This window comes from Scyliorhinus torazame, chromosome 7 (genome assembly GCF_047496885.1).
Source record: "Scyliorhinus torazame isolate Kashiwa2021f chromosome 7, sScyTor2.1, whole genome shotgun sequence".
In the NCBI taxonomy this organism is placed as follows: domain Eukaryota; kingdom Metazoa; phylum Chordata; class Chondrichthyes; order Carcharhiniformes; family Scyliorhinidae; genus Scyliorhinus; species Scyliorhinus torazame.
In genome coordinates, this window is record NC_092713.1 from 76,102,894 (window position 1) to 76,125,476 (window position 22,583).

General features: G+C 47.1%; 1 protein-coding gene across 2 annotated transcripts in view; it reads left to right on the forward strand.

The window, feature by feature from the left end:
- The first annotated feature begins 1,138 nt into the window (after positions 1 to 1,138).
- The window catches only part of spata6 (spermatogenesis associated 6), a 164,481-nt gene continuing 143,036 nt past the window's right edge, over positions 1,139 to 22,583 (forward strand). For both annotated transcript variants that reach the window (XM_072510930.1, XM_072510932.1), the window contains exons 1-2: positions 1,139 to 1,318; positions 6,958 to 7,095. In XM_072510930.1, coding sequence (XP_072367031.1) covers positions 1,271 to 1,318; positions 6,958 to 7,095 — 186 coding nt within the window. In that variant the 5' untranslated portion in view covers positions 1,139 to 1,270. The remainder of the gene's footprint in view (positions 1,319 to 6,957; positions 7,096 to 22,583) is intronic.

A 22,583-nucleotide genomic window follows, 5' to 3' on the forward strand; every position in this document is an offset into this window, starting at 1 on the left:
CTCCACCCCTCCCCTCTCCACCCCACCCCCCCTCCCCTCTCCACCCACCCCCCTCCCCTCTCCACCCCACCCCCCTCCCTCTCCACCCCACCCCTCCCCACTCCCCACCCCTCCCCACTTCCACCCCACCCCTCCCCACTCCCCACCCCACCCCTCCCCACTCCCCACCCCACCCCTCCCCACTCCACCCCTCCCCACTCCCACCCCACCCCTCCCCACTCCCCACCCCACCCCTCCCCACTCCCCACCCCACCCCTCCCCACTCCCCACCCCACCCCTCCCCACTCCTCTCCACTCCCCACCCCACCCCTCTCCACTCCCCACCCCACCCCACCCCCCACCCCACCCCACCCCCCACCCCACCCCACCCCACCCCACCCCTCCCCACCCCACCCCTCCCCGGCTCGATTCCCGGCTTGGATCACTGTCTGTGCGGAGTCTGCACTTTCTTCCCGTGTCTGCGTGGGTTTCCTCTGCGGGCTCTGGTTTCCTCCTACAGTCCAAAGATGTGCAGGTTAGGTGGACTGGCCTCGATAAATTGCCCTTAGTGTCCAAAAAGATTGAGTGGGGTTACTGGTTACGGGGATAGGGTGGAGCCGTGGGTTTAGGTGGTGCTCTTTCCAAGGGCAGGTGCAGACTCGATAGGCCGAATGGCCTCCTTCTGAATTGTAAATTCTATGATTCCCCTTTCTACCCCACCCCCTCCCCTCTGATTATATGTATGATTTAAATTATTTAGGTCACTTTGAACTTTACTTTACAACTTGTTATCAATCCTTTTTTTAAACTTGCATTTTGCCATTATTTCACACACATCGGCTTTGATTTAAAGGTCTCTCGTTTCCCATCCTTGGCGTTCACCGAAACACTTCAATCTTTGCTGGGTGGTTATTCTTGACGAACAAGAGGTCACAGACCTAACGCTTTAACTCTTGTTTACTCTCTCTCTCTCTGCACAGAGTGGCTGCCAGACAAGCAGGGTATTGCCAGCATGTATAAAGTGACACCTCTGATTGTGCCAGGCCCAGGGCAGCAATGAATGGGAAGTGACTCCACAACAGGGAGCCGCTCTGCTCGCCTCCCCCAATTGGACATCACTGCCTTTGTGTGGCGTCAGTGTGTGGCCCGGCACCATGGCAACGCCGTAACACTGGCCTTCCATCGGCCGTTGCTTCCACACATTTGAATCACTGGCTCGAGCTGCACCTTCTGTCGACTACAATTTCTCATATATACATAGCTTAATCAAGTTTTTTTTTAACTGGCAGAAATGCCGAAGAAAGTTCTGAGGCTCACGGTGTACTTGAAAATCCAAGCGGTGGGTATCAACAGCGGGGCCGATAAGTTTGATTCACAAGCGGCGGCCGTCGGGCCTGGGGAGGGGGGCGAAGAACTGTGATGGTGATTGACGTGTGGGTGGACCAATAGGAGACGGGGAGCCGGCCATCCTTTGCCAGGATTTGCGGGAATATCTGCGCTTGATCCAATGGCTGGGCCCCGGTCCCCTCTACCCCCCCCCCCTCAAAATAAAACAACAGGCCGCTTTGTACAACTTTTCACTTTGGAGCATTACATCTGATTTCACTCCCTTGCTCACGGCGTTGTACTGTTTTTATTACATTCAACTTTTCAGTTCTGAATCGTGGGGCAGCACGGTAGTACAGTGGTTAGCACTGTTGCTTCACGGCGCCAGGGGCCCAGGTTCAATTCCCGACTTGGGTCACTGTCTGTGTGGAGTCTGCACGTTCTCCCCCTGTCTGCGTGGGTTTCCTCTGGGTGCTCCAGCTTCCTCCCACAAGTCCCGAAAGATGTGCTGTTAGGTAATTTGAACATTCTGCATTCTCCCTCCGTGTACCTGAACAGGAGCCGGAGTGTGTTGACTGGTACAGTAACTTTGTAGTGTTAATGTATGCCTACTTAATGAAATGAAAATCGCTTATTGTCACAAGTAGGCTTCAAATGAAGTTACTGTAGCCCCTAGTCGCCACATTCCGGCGCTGTTCGGGGAGGCTGGTACAGGAATTGAACCGTGCTGCTGGCCTGCCTTGGTCTGCTTTCAAAGCCAGCGATTTAGCCCTGTGCTAAACAGCCCCAGGCAATGTGACATTAAAGATTATTAATTTCTTTCCACAGAATTCAGGTGGGTTGTTTACTAGGAGTCGTATCTGAGGACCAATGATTAAAAACAAAATGAAGTGTTAATGGGGGGGGTGGGCAGGTCTTCAAACATTAAGGAAAGTACTTCAGAAACTACTCAAACGGAAGCAAAATACTGGGCTTACTGGAAAACTGAAATAAAAACAGAAAATGCCGGGAAAACTCAGCGGGTCTGGCAGCAAATGTGGAGAAAGAGAGTTAATGTTTCGAGTCCAATATTCTTTGGAACTGGGGAAGGACTGCTGAGTTTTCCCAGCACTTTCTGCCTTCATTTCTGAAAGTACTTAATTGGCTGGAAAGAGGTTTTTGATGACCTGAAGCCACGAATGGAGTCATATAAATTATAGTTTCCTTCTCTCTGGGTAGATTGGTTTGAGTAATGAGAAAATCTTGGAAATAAATGATGTGAACCCACTGATTCCATGGATGGGCATGAACAAGTTTAATGGGATACAAAGAGTGATATGTGGTCACGATGGACAGGGTTGGTGGAAAAAGCAGGGGAATGGTTTTAAAAGAAAGGGAGTAAAGTGCAGTGCTAAGAGTTGAACTGATAGTGTTGTTAACTGTAGCATACTGGTGAAGTGCAACAGTAATTGTTTTAAATAAATAGTGGCCCTGATTTTTCACTTAGTGGGAATGGAATTATGCTCTATGTTGACCTGGAGGAAAAACAAATCACTAAAAGTGTTTTAGTGGATCCTAAATCCTCTATTCAGATGCCAGTTTCAATTTGGCACCCTACTGGAGGGGAGGGGCTCTGTGACATCCATCAACAGGGCAATCTGATCAGCCAATCAGATTGAAAAATTCTCACATGACAAAACAAATTTTAAAAATAGAATTATAATCACATTTAAATAATTGTAAAGAAAGCAAGATTGGGACACATATGGGATTAAAGGAGAAAATGAAAAGAAACTAACAATTCAAACATCAAAACATTTTTTTGAAACAAAACCGTTTTTAAATGCTGAGACCACAATTGTAAAATAAGTTTCTCAGGACAAACTGGCATTAATTGTGATTTAGAGTACTCATTAAAAACTCAGTTATTTCTGATTGAACAAGGCTTAACTTCATCAATGTGTACAATGAGAATAGTGCATAAATAATTTAAGTTGATGTCAAATTAGTGATTTCTATTTTGATTCCATTTGCAAAAAGTGTGACGACAAGACAGACATGCAAAGAATACGGCTGGAAAGTATACCAAATGGTCTATAATGTTGGAGATGGGATAGGAGTGAGATCTACTTATGTGAGAGGTGATAGTTGATATGTCTGATACATAGAAAAGGAAAATGGGAAAGAAATGGTGCTGGTAGACATCAAGAAATTATGAGGGCTATTTCTATGATAAAAATCATAGAAATTACAGTGCATAAGGAGGGCATTCGGCCCATCAAGTCTACACTAGCCCCTGAAAGAGCACCCTACCTAAGCCCACACCTCCACCCTATCCCAGCAACCCCACCTAGCTTTTGGACACGACGGGACAATTCAGAGTGACCAATCCACCTAACCCGCACATCTTTGGATTGTGGGAGGAAACCAGAGCACCCGGAGGAAACCCACATAGACACGGAGAGAACGTGCAGACTCTGCACAGACAGTGACTCGAGCCGGGAATTGAACCCGGGTTCCTGGCGCTGTGAAGCAACAGTGCTAACCACTTTGCTACCATGCCGCCCTGTGATAGGAATAGGGATTCTGCTCCGGATTCTTTTAAAATTAAAAAAAAAAGTTCATATAGCTATTGTGGCCTGTTGCCAAGTAGAGAAAAGGAGTGGCATTGTTTACTGCTAGAATTTCAAAAGCATTGTCCAAGAAGACCTGGGAGGTGTATCTGCATCTGGAAGGGACAGGTTTGAAATTTAAGCTGGAAGGGAAGTGGTGATGATGCATAGTGATAATGTCACTGGACTAGTAGTTCAGGCTGATGCTCTGGGGGTATATGTTCAAATCCCACCAAAGCAACTGCCGGAATTTTAATTCAATTAAAATCCAGAATTGAAAGCTAATTCAATAATGGTGACCATGAAACTATCATAAATTGTTGCAAATAAATACTCATCTGGTTCACAAATGATAAGAAAATCTGCCATCCTTACCTGGTCTGGCTTAAATGTAACTCCAGAACCAACTACAGCAATGTAATTGGATCTTAGCTATCCTCTGAAATGACTAATTAAGTCAATATTGAGGGAGTGACTACACTGCAAAAGAATTTAATTGACTGTATACTGCATTCACATTCTGTTCATATGTTAATTCTTTCATGTTCATTACCCTGATTTCTGAGTAATGCCTTTTATATGAATAGTTTGCTGATACACCTTTATAGATTGAGCTAATGTAAAACAGCAACGTAACAGACCGAAAAGGTTGAAAATGTAAAATTTAAGTCAAGTAAGCTGCTGAACTGCAAAGGAGAAACTACTAAGCATTCAAGAAAATGCCTGGAATTCTCCAGCTGTTGGGATTCTGTTTCTACAGGCAGCGCACCTCGACTTGTGGGTTTCCCAGTGGCGTGGGGTGGCTTGAATGGGAAATCCCATTGACAAGCAGAGGGAGTAGAGAATCCTGCCACCAGCGAAGGATGCATCACTGAGAAACACACGGCTGGGGGACCGGAGAATTCAGCGCAATAACTAATCCATACTGGCCAATCAAGAGGATCTATCTTTTTTGCTTAAAAGGGGATAGCAAAACAATGAATCAACTGAGTCACAAAAAACCTTAACTGCCATTTTTCCCTCGGTGAATTAAATCTCAAATATTCAAAATAACGTTTTAAGCAAAATAAGACATTTAAACAAAATTACATTTCACAATAATATAATGGAGTACATTCCCTTAGTTATCGTCAAGTGTTTATCTCAGGGGCTCAGCTTGTCTCAGAAGTTTGTACTTCGACTGAAAAGCATTCCAACAACTTGCATTTCTATAACATCATTAATGTAATGAAATGTCCCATTGTGCTTTACAGAAGCATTATAAAGCAAATTTAACAGTAAAGAACTCTAGGAGATATTGAGGCAGATGACCAAGAGCTTGGCCAAAGATGTCTTAAAGGAAGGTGAGGTACATAAGTGGAGAGGTATAGGAGAAGGATCCCAGAGCTTAAGGCCATGACAGCTGAAGGCACATCTGCCTTTGGTGGAATGATTAAAATAATGAATGCTCAAGAGACAAGATATAGAGGATTGCAGATATTTCTATGTACTTGAGGATTTTAAAATCAAGGTGTGCAAACCAGGAGTGAATGTAGGGCACCAATCACAGAGGTGATGGGCGAGCTGTACTTAGTATGAGTTAGGTCATGAGCAGCAAAGTCTTGGATGGCCTCAAGTTAATGGAGAGTAGAATGCACGAAGCCAGCCAGAAACATGTTGTTATTGTCAAGTCTAGCAGTGAGAAAGGCATGGATGAGGGTTTCAGTAACAATGAGCTGAGGCAGGGGTTGAGACGGGTAATGTTATAGATATAGAAATATATGTGGTGTTAGTGATGATGTGATATATAGTCATATTGGGTTCAAATATGACATAAGCATTGGGAACAGTTTGGTTTCACATAAGGCAGTTGCTAATGTGAGGAATAGAGTTTGTAGCATGACCTTCCCAAAATTTCCTCTGAATAGTTGAATAGTTTCCAACCACATCTATGCATTCAAATCTATGTATATTTTTCATAATTTTCCATTGTCGACTCTTTGTGCGATAAGCAATTAGTATTTTTAGCTGTACATTTATAGATTAATGTATGTTTTTGCCTTCTCATTAAATAAATATTGTGAGAAGCTTTCTTTCACGCAAGTCTTATCTTTAAAATATTACCACTTGTGATTGCCAGAACATCTGGTTGTTGATGTAAAAGCAACAAAATTATTTTAAAAATTTCAGTAGAGGTTTAAGAGTACCTCTCCTTTTTTAAAATGAATCAAACACAGCATGGACACATTTGAATTATTTACGTCCTTGGCAGCAGGCCATTGTCAATCACTGCAACCGATTTTCTTTATTTTGACTGAAAATCTGGTTAAAATGCTTTGCCTCTGAGTCACAATTGGACTTGAGGATAATTTGATCCAATAAAAATTTAGAAACTATTAAGTGAACTTTTAATCATTTTATGAATTAAGTTTTATTTGTTTATGGAATTTATATTTATGAAAGAGTTGGGCAAGATTTTCCATGTGCCCCTGCGACCAGTTTCGCGGCCCGCCATTGGCCAGCGGCGAGATCTTTTGTCAACTGAGTTTCCCATTCTATGTACCCCTGCCATCAGGAAACCCCTGGCGGTGGTTTACTGTTGGCAGAACCTGAAGATCTTGCTAGCGAGAATGACTGGAAAGTTCCGTCCTATGGATGGGAATTTCCAGTCGTGCCCTCCCTGAAACCATAAATTTCCACCAAAGGTCAACTGACCTTTAAATGGTCCTTCAAATTTTCCATCCTGCCCATGACAATTCCAGTCACAGGTGGGACCGGAAAATCTACCCCATCAGCAAATTTACTACTGGTTGGTGAATGCTTTAGGGCAGGAACCTAAATACAAAACCCGCCTGACAACGGGGAAATGTGGGGCAAGGAGTGGGGTTGGTTTTGGATATTAGTGCATGACACAAAAGAGGTTGTGGCTGAATTATTGACGGAACTTGACATATGAGAGGGCATGAAGGCCTAAAACATCACTGTCAAAAACAAGTGGTATCAATTAATATTGGTAATAATATGACATTTTATTTTTCTATGCAACATTGTGACCCTTTTTATTCAAAATAATCAATTATAGGTTACATGCCCTGGAGTGTTCCTACCTGAAAAGAACGATGTTTACGTCAGTGTATGTATGTTAGGAAAATTCCAGAAAACCAAGTTTCTCCCTTCTGTCTTTCCATTGACCTTCAATGACAAAATGAAGATTGAAAAGGTACAATATGTCTTCTTGTTCAAGCATGATCTAACGAGAGGAAAAAAATCTAAACATTTTAATTATGAATACTGGAACTATACAGGTGGCAAAGTAACATTTAATGGGAAAATACAGGTTCAGAAGTAATTGTTTCTGATAACGAATCTCTAACTGAACTCTTAAACCAGACTTTTTTTTCCAATGCTAATGGATCCACTGTGCATTCCTGCATTTTTTTTTTATTTGGTATTTTCTAAGTGTAAAGTATTCAACTCTTTTTAGCAATTCAGCTTTGTAAAATTTAGCTGTAATATTTTAATTTATATGCCCTGTGGCACTCCACTGGTTACTGCTCTCCAACCTGAGAAAGATCCCCTTATCGCTACTCACTGCTTCCTATTAGTTATCCAATCCTCTATCAATGCCAGAATATTACCTCTAACACTGTGAGCTCCTAATTGCGTAGTTTATCTTAAGAACCTCACTGCTAGGCCGGGATTGCAGCAGGTGGTGAGGGAACTAACAACAGGGAAAAACATACTTGACCTCATGCTCACCAAATTGCCTGCTGCAGATGCATCTGTCCATGACAGTATACTGATAGAAGTGACCACCACACAGTCCTTGTGGAGGCAGTCCCGTCTTCACATTGAGGATACTGTCCATCGTGTTGTGTGGCACAAGCATCATGCTAAATGGGATAGACTTCGAACAGATCTAGAAATTCAAGACTGGGCATCCATGAGGCACTGTGGGCCATCAGCAACAGAATTGACTCAACCGCAATCTGCAACCTCATGGCTCGGCATATCCCCACTCTATCATTACCACCAAGTCAGGGGACCAACCCTAGGTTCAATGAAGAGTGCAGGATAGCATGACAGGTGCAACAGCAGGTTGATGTGTCAACTTGGTAAAGCTATAACACAGGACTACTTGCATGCCAAACAACAAGTGATAGACAGAGCTAAGCAACTCCACAATGTACTGGGGCAGCACGGTAGCACAGTGGTTAGCACTGTTGCTTCACAGCGCCAGGGACCTGGGTTTGATTCCTGGCTTGGGTCACCCTGTGCGGAGTCTGCATGTTCTCCCCGTGTCTACGTGGGTTTCCTCCGGGTGCTCCGGTTTCCTCCCACAGTCCAAAGATGTGCAGATCAGGTGGATTGGCCATACTGAATTGCCCTGGTGTCCAAAACGGTTAGGTGGGGTTACTGGGTTACTGAGATAGGATGGAGGTGTGTGCTTGGGTGGGGTGCTCTTTCCAATGGCCGACTCGATGGGACGAATGGCCTCCATTTCCATTGTAAATTCTATGATTCTATGAATGAATCATAGGATCCTTTTATTGTGTCTCATGGTAGGATGGCAATCTGATACAGAGCACGTTATCATAGAGTCATGCTGCTCCTCTGGAACTTACACCTAACACTGACCAATTGCATGTACGTCTTATTACCCTCTCCTCTGAAGGTGACGGGATGTGCCTCTCTTTATATCGAGTACCAGGTCACGTGACCTTGGTCTGGAGAATGCATGGTATGTCTGTACCGCCACCTGCTGGTTGGAGGTGTCACACCATCCAACTATGATATAGCCCCTAGGCATATCACCACACTTGCTACCAGGTCTCAGATCAAACCCATTTCGTCTATTTGTGCCGTCAGTTCATTTATCTTCTTTTTTATTCTGCGTGCATTAAGATGGTGAAGTCTTAATTTTGTTTTTCTACCATGGTTCCTTACACTAAGCTTATCTCTAGGAATATTAGAGCCTCAGTTTGTATTTTGACTTTTATTCCATGTCTTCTTCTTTTTCTGTCTTTTATTTCGAATCCAGTTTCCATCCCCGCTAACTCCCTGCTCAGGTACCCATATCCCTGCCATACTAGCTTAAAGCCACCTCAGCAGCACTGGGAAACACCCCAGCAAGGATATTGATCCCAGTTCTGTTTGGGTGTAACCCACTCAGTTTATACAGGTCACATCTTCCACAGAACCTGTCCCAATGCCTCAGGAATCTGAAACGCATTATCCTAGACCACCAGTCTAGCCACGTATTCATCTTACTTATTGCTCTATTTCTGCTCTCACCAATGTGTGGCACTAGGAGTAATCCTAAAGTGACTACCTTAGAGGTCCTACTTCTTAATTTATCACCTAACTCCCTATATTCAGCTTTCAAGACCTCATCCATTTTTTTTAACCTATGTCATTGATATCAATGTGTACTATGACCGTTGGTTCTTCACCCTCCCCCTCTCCCTCCAAAATGTTCTGCAGCCTGTGACATTCTGGACCCTAGACTAGGGAGGCAACATACCATCCTGGCATAACGTATGTGGCTACAGATACGTCTATCTTTTCCCCTTACAATTGAATCTCCTATCACTATAGACCTACCTCTCTTTTCCCTCCCCGTCTGCACAGTTGAGCCATCCATGGTGTCATGGACTTGGCCTTCACTGCATTTCCCTGAGAAGTCATTATGCCCAACAGTATCCAAAGCAGCGTATCTGTTTGAGAAGGGTATGGTGCTGGGGAAATTCTGCACTGCCTGCCTACCCCTACTCTGCATGGTAGTAACCCATTCCCTTTTTGCCTGTGCAGACTTAGCCTGGGGTGTAACCACCTCGCTAAATGTGCTATCCATGAAAATCTCAGCCTCACAAGGCTGCAGAGTGACTCCAGTTGCCGGTCCAGCTCCGACATACGGGTTTCCAGTACCTGCAACTGGAGACACTTCCAGAGTGGATTTCCCCTTTCCCAAGGTTAGTTTTGAATGTTGCGCCAAGTGAAGAGGATGTCGGGTATCTAGCAATTATGTCTTCAAGGAGAGCAAGCATTCAAGCATACTGAAGTGTTCTCACAGCCAGCATAACAGGAAGTAAAAAAACTGAATCCCTTCACCATTAATTTAAAATGTTACTGTTAGCGAAATTAACGAATGGGAGGCACACATGATGATGAGGGTAAAAGTTAATATATAAACAAACATTGAAAACTAATCTTACAATTGTTTGAAATTTCTTATCCTGTTGTAGAATTTGAAAACATTCTTTCATGGGATGTGGGCTGAGCTGGTTAGGCCAGCATTTATTACCCATTCCTAATTGCCCTTGAGAAGGTTGTGGTGAGCAGCCTTCTTGAACCGGGTCTGCAGTTCCTGTGGTGTAGGTACATCTACACTGCTGTTAGAAATAGAGTTCTAAGATGTTAATCCCGTGACACTGAAGGAATAGTGATATAGTTCCAAGTCAGGGTAATGTGTAGCTTGGATGAGAACTTGCTGATAATGGTGTTTGCATGTATCTGCTGCCTATGTTCTTCCATGTAGTAGAGATTGTAGGTTTGGAAGGTACTATTGAAGAAGCCTTGGTGAGTTGCTGCAGTGCATCTTATGGACAGTACATACTGCTGCCACTGCAATGGTGGTAGAGGGATTGAATGTTGAAGATGGTGGATGGGGTGCCAATCAAGTGGGTTGCTTTGTCCTGGATGGGTCAAGCTTCTTGAGTGTTGTTAGATCTGTATTCATTCAGGAATCCTGATTTGGAATTTTTCAATGGTTACTCATCGCAGAACCCCTGGCCTGTGACCTGCTCTTGTAGCTACAGTATTTATATTGGTAGTCTAGTTCAGTTTCTGGTCAATGGTTACCCTCTGCGTGTTAATAGTGGGGTATTCAGCAATAATAATGCCATTGAATGTCATGAGGAGGTGGTTAGATTTTTTTTGTTGGAGATGGTGTTACGGACTCCTGGTCAGACCTCAACAATGGCTAAGATACTGAACCAGATGAGTAACGTTTTTTCAATTTTAAAACTGTGCCGAAGAGATAGATTCATTCCGGGAATGATAATGTAAGAAATTGCACTTTGGTATTTTATAAACAAAACTTTATGAAAACAAAACAAAAAAGAACAATATTTAAACTTTCAAATGTCGCAGTTCTAACACTAACAAATTACATGCAGTTTCTTTACTTCAACACATGAATTCCCATTAAACAACACTTGGCATTAAATACAGCTCTCGTTCCACTTACAAAGCCAGACGAAGGAAGCACTTTCATTTAGGAAGCAATATAGTCATAGAGGTTTATAGCATGGAAACAGGCCCTTCAGCCCAACTTCTCCATGCCGCCCAGTTTTAACCAAAAAGCTAGTCCCAATTACCCGCCTTTGTCCCATATCCTTCTATACCCATCTTACCCATATAACTGTCTAGAAGCTTTTTAAAAGACAAAATTGTACCCACCTCTACTACTGCCTCTGGCAGCTCGTTCCAGTCTCTCACCACCATCTGTGTGAAATAATTTCTCCTCTGGCCTCTTTTGTATCTCTCCCCTTAAATCTAGGCCCTCTAGTTTTAGACTTTGGGAAAAAATGTTGACTATCTACCTTATTTATGCCTCTTATTATTGTATATACCTATAAAATTACCCCTAAGCCTCCTATGCTCCAGGGAAAAAAGTCCCAGTCTATCCAGCCTCTCTTTATAACTCAAACCATCAAGTCCTGGTAGAATCATGGTAAATCTTTCCTGCACTCTTTTCTAGTTGAACAATATCATTTCTATAATAGGGTGACCAGACCTGTACACAGTATTCCAACTGTGCCCTTACTAATGTCTTTTACAACTCCTGTATTCAATGACGTCCCAACTCCTGTATTCAGTGTCCTGACCAATGAAACAAGCCTCCTAAATCTTTCACATGTTAGGGCATCTCATTCAGAATTATTTTTCAAAGCTTTCTCTCTCTCTGGTAATTTCCATGACCTGTTCCATGGCTGCTTATATCTTTAAGCTAGCAGGCTTCATGACCTGACTGTCTGCTCTCCACAGCCTTCTGCCTCCAGGTTTCCTGACCTGTCTTGTGGCTGCCCACCTGCTTCTTCCTTTGTTCCTGAAAAGAATCTCTGTTTCTCTCTCTAAGCTCCGCCCAGTCCTTCAAACAAACCTTCTCTTCGCGGACATCCAGATTGGACTTAACTATATGCTATGTCATTCATATGCTCTGACATTCCATTGATAGACCATTAGCTCACTCTGTTATTGGGCACAGTAAGAAGTCTTACAACACCAGGTTAAAGTTCAACAGGTTTGTTTCGATGTCACTAGCTTTCGGAGCGCTGCTCCTTCCTCAGGTGAATGAAGAGGTATGTTCCAGAAACATATATATAGACAAATTCAGAGATGCCAAACAATGCTAGGAATGCGACCATTAGCAGGTGATTAAATCTTTACAGATCCAGAGATGGGGCGACCCCAGGTTAAAGAGGTGTGAATTGCATCAAGCCAGGACAGTTGGTAGGATTTCGCAGGCCAGATGGTGGGGGATGAATGTAATGCGACATGAATCCCAGGTCCCGGTTGAGGCCGCACTCATGTGTGCGGAACTTGGCTATAAGTTTCTGCTCGGCGATTCTGCGTTGTCGCGCGTCCTGAAGGTCGCCTTGGAGAACGCTTACCCGGAGATCAGAGGCTGAATGCCCTTGACTGCTGAAGTGTTCCCCGACTGGAAGGGAACATTCCTGCCTGGTGATTGTTGCGCGATGTCCGTTCATTCGTTGTCGCAGCGTCTGCATGGTCTCGCCAATGTACCACGCTTCGGGACATCCTTTCCTGCAGCGTGTGAGGTAGACAACGTTGGCCGAGTCGCACGAGTATGTACCGCGTACCTGGTGGGTGGTGTTCTCACGTGTAATAGTGCTATCCATGTCGATGATCTGGCACGTCTTGCAGAGATTGCCATGGCAGGGTTGTGTGGTGTCGTGGTCACTGTTCTGAAGACTGGGTAGTTTGCTGCAAACAATGGTTCGTTTGAGGTTGCGCGGTTGTTTGAAGGCAAGTAGTGGGGTTTTGGGGATGACCTTGGCAAGATGTTCATCGTCATCAATGACGTGTTGAAGGCTGTGAAGAAGATGACCTAGTTTCTCCGCTCCGGGGAAGTACTGGACGACGAAGGGTATTCTGTCGGTTGTGTCCCATGTTTGTCTTCTGAGGAGGTCGGTGCGGTTTTTCGCTGTGGCACGTTGGAACTGGCGATCGATGAGTCGAGTGCCATATCCCGTTCGTACGAGGGCATCTTTCAACGTCTGTAGATGGCTGTTACGCTCCTCCTCGTCTGAGCAGATCCTGTGTATACGGAGCGCTTGTCCATAGGGGATGGCTTCTTTAATGTGTTTAGGGTGGAAGCTGGAGAAGTGGAGCATCATGAGGTTATCCGTGGGTTTGCGGTAAAGCGAAGTGCTGAGGTGACCGTCCTTGATGGAGACGAGTGTGTCCAAGAATGCAACTGATTTTGGAGAGTAGTCCATGGTGAGTCTGATGGTTGGATGGAACTTATTAATGTCATCGTGTAGTCGTTTCAGTGATTCTTCGCCGTGGGTCCAAAGGAAAAAAATGTCATCGATGTATCTGGTGTATAACGTCGGTTGAAGGTCCTGTGCGGTGAGTAGGTCCTGTTCAAACTTGTGCATGAAGATGTTGGCGTATCGGGGTGCGAATTTGGTCCCCATGGCTGTTCCGTGCGTCTGGATGAAGAACTTGTTGTCGAAGGTGAAGACGTTGTGATCCAGAATGAAGCGGATGAGTTGCAGAATTGCGTCTGGAGATTGGCAGTTGTCGGTGTTGAGTACTGAGGTTGTTGCAGCAATGCCGTTGTCATGGGGGATGCTGGTGTAGAGTGCCGAGACGTCCATTGTGACGAGGAATGTTCCTGGTTCAACTGGTCCATGGGTGCTGAGTTTCTGTAGGAAGTCCGTCGTGTCGCGACAGAAGCTGGGCGTACCTTGTACGATGGGTTTCAAGATGCCCTCGATGTAGCCAGAAAGGTTCTCACACAAGGTCCCATTGCCTGAAACGATAGGGCGGCCTGGTGTGTTGGCCTTATGTATTTTCGGGAGGCAACGAATGAACGGACATCGCGCAACAATCACCAGGCAGGAATGTTCCCTTCCAGTCGGGGAACACTTCAGCAGTCAAGGGCATTCAGCCTCTGATCTCCGGGTAAGCGTTCTCCAAGGCGGCCTTCAGGACGCGCGACAACGCAGAATCGCCGAGCAGAAACTTATAGCCAAGTTCCGCACACATGAGTGCGGCCTCAACCGGGACCTGGGATTCATGTCGCATTACATTCATCCCCCACCATCTGGCCTGCGAAATCCTACCAACTGTCCTGGCTTGATGCAATTCACACCTCTTTAACCTGGGGTCGCCCCATCTCTGGATCTGTAAAGATTTAATCACCTGCTAATGGTCGCATTCCTAGCATTGTTTGGCATCTCTGAATTTGTCTATATATATGTTTCTGGAACATACCTCTTCATTCACCTGAGGAAGGAGCAGCGCTCCGAAAGCTAGTGACATCGAAACAAACCTGTTGGACTTTAACCTGGTGTTGTAAGACTTCTTACTGTGCTCACCCCAGTCCAACGCCGGCATCTCCACATCTCTGTTATTGGGATAATTGCTGGTCATCTCGGAACGTACTGAAAGACAATTGGGGTGGGATTCACCATCCAGTGACACCGGAATCGCGAATTGTAATCCGGGCAGAGAATTGCATGTCAGCCGAAAAGCAAGGTTGCGCCGGGCGCCCAATGGAACGCCATGCTCCGGTGCCTCGATTGCGGCGTGAATGCTTTCCACGCTGCACGCTGGCGTGGGCATGCAAATTGTACAGTAACACCTGTCAGCATAACATTAATGGGCCCGACCTGGTATTCTCCGGCCTCCCGCGATGCTCCTCCTCTGCCAGGCGGAAGTGACGATGACGCGGTTCACTTGTGTTATTTAAAACAAGAAACAGGTGCCGTGGCCAATGAGGGAGAGAGAGGAGGTAAACCAAATTACCAAAAGCGCAACTGTAGGCCGCCAATTGTGCCGCCGCCTGGGCTGTGTCTGCTATATCTGGGGGGAGTGGCAGAAGGAGACCAGGGGATTGGCTGTGGAGTCGGGGTGTCCCCCCCAGGACCTGGGTGTTTGTGCATAGACCACCATTGCCACAGCCTGCAAGGCAGCCATCTCGCTGCGAACCCACTGACTGCTCACTATGTTTCCCTAGATGTGCAGAGTGCCACCAGCTGGTATGGGTGCCCCCCTTCAGGCAGTCCCCCGAGGAACGCACAGACCCCAGCCAACCCATCATCGGGATGGGAATGGCCCAGCATAGTTCATGGCCAACCAGCTGTTGGCACACCCCAGTGCACCCATTCAAGGTGTTGCCCCACTGCAGGGGCAGTAGGGGAACTGCAGTGTGTGCTTTGACTGGCGGGCGCATGTACTGTGGGCGCTGGCACCCTCCCTGGCACGCTGCTCCTTGTAGGGCAGGCGTCCCGATAGTGACACCCTCAGCTAAGCTCAGGATCATCCAACAGGACCACCGGCTGTCACCAAGCCCAGCCTACCCATTGTGCCCCTACCCCCCTCCATCCATCCCCCAGACAAGTAGACACAACCGGTGTGCCACACAAAGTGCCTACAGCACACTGCAGCTACAGTCCCGATAGTTGCCCACCCCCTGGCCGAGCCCCGCCCTACCTGCACGCATGCCACCAAACATGATGTCGGTTGGTAGCCCACATGCGCCTACCCACCTCTCACACCCTGGCGCCATGCTACTGGCGGGGTATCACACGGCCCACCCAAGGAGGACACCCATTGTGGACTCCACAGGGGGGGCGCAGGAAAGGGCCGTTGAGTGAACTGCTGGCATGGGTAGTAGGGGTCAGGGGGTTCGCACTCGCGCGGAACCGGATACAAATTCCAATAACGACGAAAAACGCGTATGACGTCTTCATTGTTGTCTTCTTTCCTTTTCGTCTCTTCCTTTCCGTTTCTTCTCTCTTCCTGGAGCTTCTGGAATTCTGTGGATCAAGCATAGTTTCTGTTACTATCTTGGTCAATATCTCGTGCGTTAGCATGTCTGTCTTGTCGTGCCAATTTCCCTTTATAATTTGTCACCCTGTGTGACTCCCTCATTTAAAAAAAAAAAAATTTTTTTTTAAACCAAAAATTTGGACTAGACACACTTAAAAAACTGAAACAGTGCGAGCCATCTCGCAGGCTGTGCGATTTACCATCCAAATGTTTGAGGATGTAAATAGCATAGGGATGGCAACCGAAGGGTTGCCCGAAAACAAAACAAAACTTTTTGAACCAAGAGTGGCAAAATGAGGTGCGTATGGGCCGCGACGGGTAAGATTTGGATGGAATCCCTGGGTAGGACGGTGATCAATGCCGTATGTGCTCTACCCGAGTATAGCTGACCAGAGGGGGTTCCTCCGGCAGGGCGGAGACCAATGCCGTTTCTCCACTGCCTGAGCAACCGGCAAGAACAGGCAAAAAATGTAGTCATCGTGGGGGGTTGCTGTTATGAACGGGGGCTGGCAAGCTCTCAGCGGTTTCTGCCGATAAGCGTGCTGGCAAGTTCTCATAGGTTTCTGCCGGCAAATATAGCATGTGACCGTACAAACAACACTTAACAATAACACTAACAAACAACGTTGAACACCATGCTGCAGGTTCTATCAGAAAGTACACCGTTTCTCCCAAGCAATTCCTTTTTTAAACATCATCTGGACACCTCAGTTTATCAGTTGCGAACAGGGTCGCAAAAGGGTTCTCGTTTTGGGAGTCAGACTCAAAGTCATCCTCTTCTCCCGGATGCCATACTCTGAAACGGATGAGGGTTGATAAAGCTGCATGGTGTGACTTAGGGTCCATCTCGTCGTTTCGGACGAGCCTGTATAAATTATCGCGGTGCCAAAACGTTGTGTCTAATTCTGTGGGGACGGAGTTGTCATCGTAGGGCGGTGGTCTTTGGTGGGGTTTGTTGCGGAATGTGATCAGGAAGGGATCACTCGAATCGTGTTCAGATTCGCTGGGTGTGGGTCCTGTTGCATGGGGATAGTAGGGAGGCGTGCTGTGCCTATTGTCTGTGTCACAGTCGCTGTCTCTGCTGCTGCTGTCTGTGGGCGTTCCGGGGCGGAGTCTATAGTTCGGGGGTGGAGTCGAGTGCGAGTCCGTGGGTGGGGTGGGCGTGTTGGGGGAGGGTACGGATATGTTGGGTGTGGTCGGGGTGTGGTCTGCTGTGTCGAGCATGACGTCGTGTGCGTGGTTAGACTGTGGGCCATATGCCTTAAGCTGGTTAATATGGAACCACGCAGTTTTTCCGTTGGGGTACTTAATTATATACACGGAGGGGCTTACTTTGTCCGCAATGGAGTACGGACCCGAATACTTCGGTGACAGGAATGTGCTGGGATTGTAAATGGAGTGCATGACTTGCTGTCCTACTTCAATCTCAGTCGCATGCACTGTCTTGTCGAAACAGGCCTTGCTCTGTTTCTTCCTTGTGCCTAATCTTACTGCGGCTGCTAGCTGAGCCGTTTTTACATTTTCGACTAACTCTTTTACTGCGTTCTCGTGTGTGAGGGCCGTCACTTCGGGGCTGGTCAAGTCAAGTCCTAATAAAAATTCTGTGCCTTCCATGGGGCGTCCGGTCATGAGCGTATGTGGGGTGTATCCTGTGGATGTTGAAATGGTATTTCTCAAAACCATCAGCGCAAAAGGAAGGACTGAATCCCAAGTGGTGTTGTTTTGTTGGACCATTTTTCTGAGGGTTGCTTTTAGGGTCCGATTCATTCGCTCCACGATACCACTGGACTGAGGGTGGTATGCGATGTGGAATTTTTGGGTAATGCCAAATATCGTGAGGACGTTCTTCACGACACGTCCCGTAAAATGGGAATCTTGGTCGGAGTCAATGCTGCGGGGGAGTCCCCATCTCGTAAAGATGTGGTGGGTTAAGATCTTGGCTGTGGTCTTTGCCGTGTTAGTTCTGGATGGGAATGCCTCTCCCCATTTCGTAAAGTGTCGATGACGACTAATACGTACTTGTAACCATTTCTGCAAGGGTGCAATGGTCCTATAAAATCAATCTGGAGGTTACTCCAGGGGCCATTAACGGGATGGGTGTGGCTAAGCTGAGCTTTCTTTGCGTATCTGTCCGGATTGTTTTGGGCACAGATAAGGCAATTCTCAACGTAGTGCGTTACGTCTTCTTTTAAACTTGGCCACCAAGAGAGCTGCCTGAGGTGGGCTGTAGTGGGATCAATTCCCTGATGCCTATGACTGTCAAACAAACAAATAAGCTGATTCCTGTCCTGTTCAGGAACCACATAAGGGTGTCTTTTAGGACCACACCGTCATGTGTGGTTAGTGCGTTTTTAAATCAATCATAAGGTGCCGTAAATTTTCCTTTCAAAATCTCCCTGAGATTGCTATCTTGCTTCTGGGCCTGCACTAAATCCTCGATATTAGTCTGTGAGACCTGAACTGTATTCATTGGGGCGCTTTCGGGGGGTGTCCAAAAATATCCATGCCTGGAACCTACTTTGGCCAGTGCGTCGGCTTTTACATTTCCAGGTGGGGAGGAACGGTGGTGACTGCGGACTTTAACAATTCCAAATGTCCTGTCCTGTGCTTTCTCTAAAATGTGGCGGAGCAATGGGGCTGAAGGGAGGGGTTTTCCATCTGCGGAAACAAATCCTCTTGCTTCCCACAGGGGTAGGAATTCTGTAAGGCTGTTGCAGATATAGAGGCTGTACGAGTATATGTCTGCTGGGATGGGGAAGGAATCTGGGTGATCCACAATGTACGCGACGGCTGCTAGTTCTGCCGCCTGCGCGCCTAAGTGTCCTGGTAGTTTTAACGAGATCTCTTCTAGGGCGTGTCCCTGCGTGTCCTCAACATAGATGCCGCATCCTGTAATGCGCTTCCCGTCTAATACAGTGGAAGAACCATCCAAATATATCCTTAAGGGTTCGCACGTGTCTGTGCGCTGGGGGCTCTGGGGTGAACTACCTATCTTTCTGGGGGGTATTTTCGCAATAAAGGGGCCTGTGTTGTAGTACGGTGAGATGATTTCACATTCATGGGGGGGTGCCTGGGTACTGAAGGTTGTCGGCTAGGAAAGTGTAGGTCTTGGTCCTTTTAACAGTGATGTCCCGTCCCTGCAAAAGAAGTGTCCATCTAGCTGCTCTAATCTGGCTTACTGTATCGTCCTTAAGTCGTCCGTCTAGTAAATGTTGGTTGGGGGTGTGTTGTGTGAGGATTGTGATGGGGTTTAGTCCGGTTATGTAGGAAAAATACTGAACCGCCCAGAAAACTGCGAGCAGGTGCCTTTCACAGGCCGAAAATCCCTGCTACACAGGATCTAAAAGTCTGGAGGCGTAAGCCACGGGTCTTAACTGTTCGTGCCGTTCCTGGAGGAGCACGGCCGAAAGGGTACGGTCTGTGCTAGCTATCTCTAGAGCATAGGGGGAAAGCGGGTCTGGAACCTGTAGTGCGGCGGCTGCAATGAAGGCTTGTTTCAAAGCATCCACAGCATCCCTATGCTGCGGAAGCCATTCCCAAGGGGCTCCTTTCTTTAGGAGTTCCGTGAGGGGTGCTGCTTTGGTGGCAAAACCGTCAATATGGTTTCGGCAGTAGCCAACCAGTCCTAAAAACGACCGGAGGGCTGAAACATTCTGGGGAAGGGGCAATTTGACAATCGAGTCAATTCTTTTATGCTCGATCTCGCGTTTACCATGCGTGATAATCGTACCCAAATACATCACTTTGATTTCCAAAATTTGGGCCTTTTTGGGGTTTACCTTGCAACCAATCTGCTGTAGGAGTTCCAGGAGTTCGGACAGAAGCTCAATGTGCTCTGCCTTGGTGTCTGTCTGCAGTAATAGGTCGTCCACATACTGGACCAGACAGTCAGGGCGAGAAAATTTCGATAAACCATTTGCCAGCTGTCGGTAGAAAATGGAGGGGGAGTTGTGGAATCCGTGTGGAAGGCATGTCCACGTGTACTGCTGACCTGCTGATTTTTAAAAGTGAAGGCAAATTTGTATTGGCACGCTTTTGCCAATGGAATGGACCAGAATCCGTTACTGACGTCCAAAACCGTAAAATATTGTGAGTTGAGTCCCTGTTTGAGCATGGTCTCGGGACTTGTGGCTACCGTGGGGGCTGCTGCGGGGGTGTCTTTATTGAGTTCCCAGTAATCGATGGTCAGTCGCCATGATCCATCGTCTTTCTCACTGGCCAAATCGGGGCATTATTAGTAGAGGCTACCGATCTAAGTACGCCCTGCTCTAATAAGCTATCGATAACTTTTGAGATTTCTCTCTCTGCCTCTTGGGGAAATCTGTATTGCTTTTGGGGTCTAGGGTCAGCTCCTGTGATTTGAACGGAACCAGTCATCCGGAGACAGTCGTGTTTGTGGGTCGCGAATGCTGCCCTGTGCTTCTGCAGAACTGCCCTAACCTGCTTGTCTGTGCTAATCGTGGTCGGGTCAAACCAGAAATCGCCGACTGCGCTAATCTTGTTTGCATACTCACCTACTGTGAGCGTTGCGGGGGCTCTTGCGGATTGTGCTATTTTGCAGACACATTGGTTTACTGGATCAAATGAAAGGTGGTGGGAGTTCATAAAATCAATTCCCAAAATGTGTTCTGCTGTGTGGAGTAGATCAACTAAAACTATGGGGTGTCTTGTCGTAATATTGCCAATTTGAATGGGTACAGGGGCTGTGATGTGTCCCTGCTGTGAAGCCGCTGAGGGTGATTGTGGCTGTAGTGGGCCACGTGTCTTTTTGGAACATGGTGGAGGAATTAATTGTGGTGCGGGACCCTCCTGTGTCCCAGAGAAATTCGATGGGCTGTCCCCGTACTTTTGCTGCAACTACTGGTCGGCCGGACCTATCCCAAAGGGTGTCGCAGACTCAGGTGGGGAAGCCCGAACACCGTCAGTCTGTTCCGTTCAGGTCTGCATGGTCTGAACGGGTGCTCACACTATATATGGGCTCTGTCCTATTCTTATTCAGTGTGCCTGACTGCTGGGCTCTCTGTGGCTTTCGTGGGGCATTGCACTCTCGTGCAAAGTGACCTAATTGTCCACAGTTGTAACACTCCTGTGGTTTCTGTGGGGGGCTGTTCCTGCCTTCGTTTACCCATGCAGGGTTCTGGTGCGTCTTAACTGCGTGGATCTCTGCCTCTGCCTGCTGTTCTTCGGGTTTGTTTTGGACAGATTGCTCCCAGGAGCGGGACAATCTCTTTAAAACCCACTTTTCATTGTGCGCTTCTTCTGAGGGGTCATAGTTGGTACATGCCTTTTGTCCTGCCTCTGTGGCATGGGAGATAAGGGTGCGGGTCCATTTGGCCATACCGTCTTGGGACAAATGGGCGCGTTCTAAATTGCCGAAAACGGCTGTGAAATGAATCCACAGGCGTCCAGCAAACGCTGTGGGCTGTTCTGTCTTTTTCTGCCTGCACTTATTCAGGCCTTCTACTGGGTCACCTCTGTTGTAACCAATCGCGTCTAGGATCGCTGCATGCATCTCTGCAAGGGTGCCTCCTCCTAAATTCTGTGGGTCGGGAAGTGCTGCTACGACTGAAGGGTCTACACTCAAAACTGTGAGCTTCACGTGCTCACGCTCATCCAGGCCGTACATGGTCACCTGCTGCTTTACTCTAGCAAAGAAGTGGCGGGGGTCTGAGGTGGGGAGGAACGGTGTGATCTTTTCGCACGCGTCCCGTAATTGGGTCACGGTTAAGGGGGTGGTGTAAAGGAATTCCGTATCTCCGTCCGATGTGACGGTGCGGTGGGTACTTACTGGATTCATGGGAAATTGATCTATCTGTTCTGTGGGGGGTTGGGGTGCTTTTCTCCTTTGGGGCTTTCCGTGCACATATGTTCCCTGAACATATCTATGCGCGGTTTCATTCAACTCTTGCCAATCAGGGCCGTCTTCCTCATCTAATTTGGATCCAAAGATGCTCTGGAACCCATTTTGCACCGAAAGCAAAGACTGCAGTTCCGCAATCTGCTTCCTGCATTTTGCATGATCTAATGAGCTTTGTCTGTGCTCCGTGGTGGTAGTATGGAGTGCTCTTAATGCTGCTTTTAAATCGCTGCTCTGCCTTTGCAATGCCTCTACCTGTTTCTCTGTCCCTTCTCTTACCAGGACTGCACGTTGCATGTCCTGATAGGCCTTTTCATATTGGGTTTGGAAGTCGCTCAGATGCGCTAGACAAGACTGGTCACTTGGCATCATCCATCTCTCCGTCCTTTGCTGCCAACTTCCTTCTCAACTCTAGATTCTCTTTCTCGATCTCGCTAACATCGACCTTGCTCATTCGATGTGTCTCCTCTATCTCTTTACGGAGCGTCCGAACGACCTCCTCTGTGCCTCACAATTGTGCCAAACAGGACACGATTGCCATCGGCTTGCGAGCTTTCCCTAAGCTTTTCTTATGGATTTCTGACAGGTTCTCCCACCAAGCCCCCGCCGCCCGCCGAATTCTCTGAAGGGAGAAAAGTCGACGGGGCGTCAATCGCGCCGCACGCCTCGGAGAATGGCACAGGTGGGTGCGAGGCAATGGATTGCGGGGCTGCCGATATTCTCCCGTCCGGATGGGCCGAAGTCCTGCCGACGTGACCATGGGT